We start from the raw sequence: 7,882 nt of genomic DNA, 5'->3' as shown, positions 1-7,882 counted from the left end.
TGCGACATTAACGAGCGAGTGCTTGTGGCGCTTGCTACGAAGGATAACACTCTAAGAGCACAAACGGAGCAGATTAGCGTACTGCAGGAGGCAATTAGGTTGAGAGACGAGCAAATTGCCAGACACCGTGAGCTTCTATGAGGAGGTTGCGACACCCGATAGATACATTGTTTATTCTTATTAGTCTTATTGTTTATCCTTTTTTTTCAGCTGACCGGTGTATTCCTTTGCTCTGGTGAAGTGTCTTGAATGCGGATGGCCGCGCTGAAGCAGGAGGCTCTTGCATAGCTTCTTTCCCTTTCCCTTTTCTTTTTTTTCTTCGGCTTGTTGAACACTTATTATTGTGTATAGTTGACATATATATATATATACGTATTCTTCCCAATGACCGTCTCAGCGAGGGGATCAGGTGTGATTAAGGCAATGGCTGGGGACGTTTTCAACACCTTTCATATTGTCGCACCTGATGGCGATGCTTTCATTCCACCGTGCTTTGTTATGGCAGCAGCACACGAGATGGGTTACTATCCCACTGCTCACTACTTGCAACAGGTCGTTTCCGTTACCACTGGGTGGTGTGGCCGCGTGACATATCCGTTATTTCTTCAGATGTGTGCTATGCTCGAGGGGACGAGGGCGCTTGATGACGCCACCATAAAGTGCTACAGGGATGCCTTTGATGTTCGGGGCAATGGGGAACTAAGCCGAACTGAATTCCGCATAATCCTCGCGACCTCGGCTGCGTCAGAATTAACATCTTGTGAAGCAGAGGCTATCATAGACTTTTTGGATCCTCACGGTACTAACATCGTTAAGCTGCGTGACTTGGAGGAACTACTGATGAAGTGCCTGGCCGTCGACGGGGAACCTGTGGATCCAGTCGTCTCGTCCAAGCGGTCGAGCGGCAGGTCCAGGTTTATGGAGTCATCGAGGATCAGTGGACAGGACTTCCCACCTCATTCTCGTTCATCAGGTGCAACCGACAAGGGCAGAAAAACGGTTGTGGCGGAATCTAAGATGAGTGGTGACAGTTCGAGGGCAAGAGGGGCCCCACCGCACGCCACCGCTCCGCGGAGTCCCAGTACTTCTGCTGTCAGCGAGGCCCGTCAACCGCTTGCTGAGGGGAGGAAGCGGGAGCCTTCACCCCTTCCAGGTGTGCTCGAGGGACTTGTTAGCAGTCAGGAGCGGACGTCCCGAGGCATTGCGCCTCCCAAAACGACTGCTCCCTCTCCTTGTCTGAGCGGTGCCGTCACAAGAGCAACAAGTGTCGCACATTTCGAATCCCCCCCGTCTCAAGTTGTGTCGACAAATCCGGGTTATTCCCCACCACCGATGGAGGACGCAATGGAATCACCCTATGCTCCTAATGCATATCAGCAGGGTTCCGCTGAAATGCCGGTCGGAGCATTGCACTTGGACCCGCATTCTACAACGGCTGCCTTTTCGGCATTTCCAGTTGCAAGGGAGAGTACGAGGGGCCCCGAGGGGACGCAGGAGTGGCCCCCGGGATCCAGCGGCTTCACCGGCCGCACCAATGAGACGCATACCGGTTGGAGGGTACTGTCCATTCCCTCCCTAGAGGAGATGAGGGATGTGACCACTGAGAACTCCCGTGTTGTCAGTCAGCGGAGCAACGCGCGGCATTCTGGTGAGAACATGCCTTCTCAAGACGGTGCAGCTTGTCGCGGCAGTGGCCGTTCAGTGGGAACGTATACTGGATCTGATATGGTGTGCGCATCACTGCCTAATCAGAGGCGTCCCAAGTCATCGCCATGCTGTGCAATGTTTTAGTTCGGTAGAGCGATATTTTTTATAGATCCCACGTTTTTTCTGCCATGCCATTATTTCGACCATGCCCCTCTGGACATGGATGGGGGCTGATTATGAAGAATGATAAGGAAGAGTGAGAAAAGACAGATCGCTAGGAGACTCACTAGACTATTTTAGAGCCCTTTCCTTGATCCTTTTCACATTGCTAGATAGGCACATAAAGTACTGAACGCATCCATTGCTGCCATTGTTGTTTTTTGTCTTCTTTTTTCTTTTTTAAAAATCTTTGACATCCGCTCTACTCTGTCTCCTCCGAAAATGTGCCTGCTAGAGTTACTTAACCCCTCCTTTTTGTCTTTACACTCCCTTTGCTTGAATTCTTGTGAACACATTCTTTGCTTGAGAAGGGTTTAGAAAGTGCCCTGTTAAGTAGGTTGAAGGGCTAGGGAAGGAACACTCCAGTGGCGGGTATCTTTATATATATTAATAGCGAGAGTGAAGGGGAGGACCAGGTACACCCAAAGGGGAAAGTGTGGTCCCTCTTCGCCCCGTGGCTTGCGTCTTACCGTCACTTTCTTTCCCTCCCTTTTTCTATTGACGGATGATGAGGTCACTGAGCAAAGAGGATCTGCTCTTTTTAGCACGGCAGGCCGTCAGCGGAGTGCGGCGAGCCATGTCATTTCCTCAGCTTGGGGTGCAATCTCAACAAAAAATACTTTTTTCGACCTTAGAAACGCTTGAGGACTGTTTTCGGAGACAAGCGTCCATAGACCTGCGTACGGTTGACTTGTGGGTGACAAGTTTCAGTGAAGAACTTGTTTCGCAGCTTAACTGTTGTAGTGGAACGACCGCTGAGCATGCAGAATATGGTGGAAACGGTTCTCACCCTGCACACCGCCAAGGTGACGCGCCTTACATTTTGTCAACCCCATCTGCTCCTGGTACACGTGGCGACAAGCAGAGGGATGTTGGTGAGTCGGCATTGATAGGATGCGCCAGACTGCTGTCAGAGCTTCTTCAGAGGATTGGTGAAGGTGCCGCGAAGGTGTTTTCTCAGCGTGGCATCGTAACGCATATGATGAAGTTCTTTGTTCACGTTCCATTGAGCAAGAAGATGCGGCAGGCCTTCTCCACAGCGTTGGCGGACGTTATGGGATACAACGCGGCACTATTGGGGGAAGGCGTTTCCGCTTCCCGTTCGCTTCTGCTGAAGTGTAGTGAGGAAGGAAGAGTATTTTCGGTTGTGCCCCAGCAAGTGCATTTGGTTTCAGTTCTCGCTGCTGCCATTTCCCGCGGTGAATACGGCGCGAGGCAAGAAGAGGTCTCCCTCTTTCAACGCGACGGAGATGCCTTCCTGTCCGACCTTATTTGCACATGTTCAGCTCTCGCTGGAGATGCCACTGGGGAACAGGATATTCGTGGGATACGGTTAACGGGATGCCTGGCTTATTTCGATCTGCTGAAGGTTGTACTACGCAGCTGCGCGGAGAGCAAGGCGATGTGTCGCAGTCGACATCGTGAGAAATTCATGGCGGCGTGGGTCAGAACAGCATCGAGTCTGCACAACCTTCGTCTTGAGATGGAAATGCCAACGAGTAACCCAGGAGGCTCCGCCGGTCCTATCATTGGAAGTGAGGAAACGTGGGTTTTTGTGCTCGTGGACGTTCTAGTCGAGGTCGCAGCAACCAACAGTTTCTCCCGCAGCAGGGAGACTTTCTTTGGAAGCCTTAAATGTCACGGTACCATTGCCGACAGTGTGATATACCCAAAGACTTCCTCACTGGCTGCGACGTTTTCATCTCTGGCTCCTTCCATGAGTTATTTGGCGGTTGTTAGACCCACCGGCAGGGCTGTTGAATCGTTTCCCTCATTTTGGGAGACGCTGATGACGGGCGAGTCATCGGGTGTTTGGCAGTTGGCTTCGTTGCTGTTTGACTGCGTACTCACAGGGGATGGCTGTTCACTCGTTGCCGAAGCCCTACTTTGTGTGAACTCAGGAGGAGATATTACAGATTGCATCTATCGATATGTGATTTTCACACTTGCGTTGCTCTGCACGGCCGCACCCCAGAACGCCAAGGTGCTTGCAGAGGGCCCCGTTATTGACGCTCTCTTGGCATGCATTGCAAGCAATGAGGAGAGTGTTTTTTCCTGTGCGGAGTCTCCGAGTGTCTTGTCGTGCACGATCCATCCGTTGAGTGCTCGGTCAATTGAAGCCTCTGTAGCTCTGCTGAACCTACTCACATCACTCCATGCAAATGAGAGAGTGATGAAGAGGCTCATGGATGGGGTGGGGAAAATGTGTTCGCAACGCGTGTTAGCGGCTGATGTTAACATCGTAGAGTCGTTTCTGCACGTACTCGGCTGCACTTCGTTTCCTCGGGGTGCGCTGCACTTTTCTGGCGCCAGTTGCATAAGGTGCAGTCTTGATTGGGACCGTTTTGGCAGCCTCTTTTCAACCTACACTTGTGTCTCGTGGTTGCACCCGAAGTGCGTGTGGCGTGAGGGGAGCCCCCTATTTTGCTGTGAATATGCGCAATGTGGCGTGTCAGTGACCCTGGTAATCGTGGCCAACGGCCGGTTGTGTGGTTTAGTGGTTCGGTTCCGTATTTTCGAAGAGGTAACGGACGTTAAGGTACCTGGTGTCTCATTTCAGGCTGATACATGGTCCCATGTTGTCTTCACGCAGCATCCCGCAGGTTTTACGGTGTGCGTCAACGGATGTCGGGCGGAGGTGCGCTTTCCCCATGACACCTATGAGGCCGTTTCAAAGGAGAAGGTGGTGAAAATTTCTCTTGGTGGAGTTCTTGGTGTCCCTTCATTCTTCGGTTTTGCCGCGAGCATGGAGCTGTTGGACCGTGCGCTAACGATGGAGGAGGTCATGAAATTGTACGATTTGGGCCCAAAGTCTCTGTCTGAAGCGGCGGCGTCGTGTTACCTTCCGTTGAACGTGCTGTGCGGAGTTTCCTTCGGGGAGGATGTTCCCATTATCAAGGTTGTTGATGAGATCAGGCAGCGACCCCAGAACTTGTCTGTGTCAAATTTGACTACGTTTTTGCCACCAAATATGGGTGAAATCTTCGCGCACCATGATGTGGCAGGTTGGGCGGTTCGGACCGTGGCGGGGGCCGGGGCAGCTGCGGAGAGTTTTCCCGTAGTTGCCAGGCTATGCGTGCGCTTCCTCTGCACGACAATGAAGTTATCCACGATAGACGGGGGCATCGACCGGATCATAGATGGGGGTGTTATTGAGCGGCTACGAGGGGCATTGCTCTCCTGGCGTCATATGCCAGTTGATGTACCCGCGCTCCTGATATCCTGTACCATCCCGCGCGGTGGAAAGATAATGCGCAACCATGATACCACGCAAAGCATTCTCTCTCTGATGCTCGATCTCGTTGATGGAGGGGGGCTTGGACCACACGATGCATCGTGCTTGTTGCGCGAACTTAGTGATACACTCCTCTTCCCAGAGAATGTTGCAATATTCCGGTTGGTCCCTGGTCGTTTTGAGCGCTTACTGAATATGAGCGTGTCTCTTCCTCTAGAATGTGTGGGGAATCTGATCGTTCTTGTGGAAAGGTTGTGCAAGGAACCGCGGGAGATTGAACAAGTGTTGAAATTTCTGTTGATTGAGGCCGTTAGCAAAACGCATGAACGTGTAAAGGCGGTTGTGCTTCATATGTTGTTTGACATCGCGCGCACTGACACCACTGTATGTGACTTGATTGAGACTGCTTTTGACAACACTGGCGCCTCCTTCCTGATATTGTTGGCTGGGGGGAAGAGTCATGGTAGTGAGGTTATTCGGGTGTTAGCGCTTCGCATTCTGTCTCTGATGCTTCACAGCAGGGAGGATTCCCACAAAAAATTCATTAATAGCCGGGGGTATGAGGTACTTGCCGCTGTGATGGCCGGCCCTGAAGCCGCATGTGTTCCCATTGGTATGGCCACATTCAACTGCTTGTTTCAAATGGCATTTGGGGCATTCCTACCCGCAGCAAGCGGCGGCCTTGAAAGGGCAAGACAAATACGGACTGCGTCCTTGGGGAGTCGACGAGACAATTTACCTCATGAAGTTGCTGGTGTATCAACAACCGAAAAACGGTTGCATGTGGTTGGCTCGCAAGGTTATTTGCCCTGCCTGATTCATCAGCCGTTGCGCATGGCGCGGCGGGGGTACGGCTTTGGATCATTCTGTGAGGGTTCTGGAGGCGACTGTAGTCAGTATCAACTGTGCGAGGTTCATGAGTTGTCCCGTGTCCGGGCATACAGTGAGGGTGTACTTCGGGAACCCCAGGTGATCTACCCACTTCTTCGCCTCCTCGAGCGTCTGCTTCAGAACATGAATAACCACATGGAAGAATCCTGTGAGGACATACTGGACGCGGCGGTCGTTACGGGGGAGTTCACGTTCGCTGTTTCTGGGCAGGGTAATGTCCAGCGTGGGAGTTCGTTCACCGGTATCCCTTCCTCCTCCTCAGTCTGCGGAGAGCGTGAGTCACCGGCCGTAGTTGCCCTTCGGGTGCTGACCTACATTGAGAAAATTGTGGGTTGTCCCAAGAGCAGCGAAATGCTGTTGACCTTCCCGTGGTTGACGTTACTGTGGGACTCGATACAGCACGTGATGGCGAGTCCGACTTCACGAAGCAGCTACACCGGCGAAGGCCTTTTGGCATCCCAGAGGCCACGGATATTCGCCGGTATCGAGAAGCGTATTCGCCGCGCGGCCACCCGTCTTGCCATACGGGACCTTGGTTGCAACTCCAGCGCCGGTGTTGTGCGCGATATCGTTCAGGGGAGACATCCGACTATTTTCAGGAGGATTATCCTCGAAGATATTGCTTCACACTTTGCGTTGAATCACCACGGGTTTAGCAACCGTGCAGAAGCAATGAACATCGTACAGAATCTCGACCTCCTCTTTCGGAGCATCGAGGATATCCTTTCCCCACCTCCCGTTCCATTGGTGTTGAGCATTGTGAACTGCATTAATGCCATAGCCGTTAGAAACGATTCGTGGGTTCGCATGCGCATGAGGGAATACAGCCGCCTCTTCGAGACGCGTGATCATCTGAGTTACATGCTCCTGACAACAACGGAAGCTTTTGGCAAGTTGAAACCCGTGGCGCTTAGGCAGGTGTTGGAGGCCAACGAGAATAGGCCGAGAACGATACGAATTCTTCTTTTTCACCTCGGCAACGCCGTTACTAGAGGAGATACAGTCGAAGTCGGGGTGTTACTTTTGATGATTTGGCACCTTAACAAAGTTGACAAAAGTAATATACACGCGTTGCATTCCATCGTGGGTGAAGAATACGCCAGATTCGTTGACAACGTTTGCCTGCGGATGGACACAACGCTTTCCAGAGCCCCTGTTGTTGCCGAAGGCGCATCAGCATATCCATGTGTAATGCGTGAGGCAACCACCAATGTTTATAGTGATGATGCAGCAATGGCACTTGTTCGAGAGGTGTCGGCGAGTGTCGTTGAATGGCATCGTGAGGATTCCGACCGGTGGAAAGTTGTGCAGCAGCGTCTGGTGGCCGCGCCCGAATGTGTAGGCAGTGGAAGTGTAGGAAGTGAGGAGGACGCTTTTGGCTGCAGTAGTGACATAACGGGGGTAAACTGTGCTGTGCAGAGTAGCAGCAACTGGAAGATCGAGATACTGGGTCACTTGGAACGCATTAAGCGGGAAGTAAATACGCGTGTCACTGAGAGTTGCTAGTGGCGAAGCAAATTTTCTAGTGCTTTTAGTGATTCGGTTTCTTGGAGAGAGAAAGGGAACGACAAGAAAGTACCTGTCTGTCTGTGACTCAAAGGCATAAACAATGCACTTTTTTCCATGAGGGCCTCCCTGTGTGTAAGTTCGCATATAACGTTGTGCGTATTGTGGTTTTTGATTTGGGACTAGTTTTTCCTCTCGCATATTCGCTTCACTCCCCTTTTTCTTTTTAAGTATTAAAGTGGTGCCTGGTTTAAACGTCCCCTTTGAAAATATCACCAGTGGCACTGTGCATTTACTTTCATATCGAAAAAATCAGTGGATGGTTGAGAGACTTGACGTTTTAATTTTGCTCGGAACTGTTGTGTTAAAGTTTCTTCCCCCTTT

At 51.5% G+C, this 7,882-nt stretch overlaps 2 protein-coding genes across 2 annotated transcripts; both read left to right on the top strand.

Annotated features, from left to right (window-relative positions):
* Positions 1-384: 384 nt before the first annotated feature.
* TbgDal_IX8990 (hypothetical protein, conserved) lies at positions 385-1,791 on the top strand (the record flags this gene model as incomplete). The annotated part of the gene is made up of 1 exon (XM_011778787.1): positions 385-1,791. One exon carries the CDS (start codon positions 385-387, stop codon positions 1,789-1,791), a length of 1,407 nt encoding a protein of 468 aa, XP_011777089.1.
* A 580-nt stretch (positions 1,792-2,371) lies between these two features.
* On the top strand, positions 2,372-7,498 carry TbgDal_IX8980 (hypothetical protein, conserved; the record flags this gene model as incomplete). The annotated part of the gene is made up of 1 exon (XM_011778786.1): positions 2,372-7,498. One exon carries the CDS (start codon positions 2,372-2,374, stop codon positions 7,496-7,498), a length of 5,127 nt encoding a protein of 1,708 aa, XP_011777088.1.
* Between the last annotated feature and the right edge of the window lie 384 nt (positions 7,499-7,882).

Source organism: Trypanosoma brucei, chromosome 9 (assembly GCF_000210295.1).
Source record: "Trypanosoma brucei gambiense DAL972 chromosome 9, complete sequence".
Lineage (NCBI taxonomy): Eukaryota > Euglenozoa > Kinetoplastea > Trypanosomatida > Trypanosomatidae > Trypanosoma > Trypanosoma brucei.
This window is presented reverse-complemented; position numbering and strand designations above follow the sequence as displayed.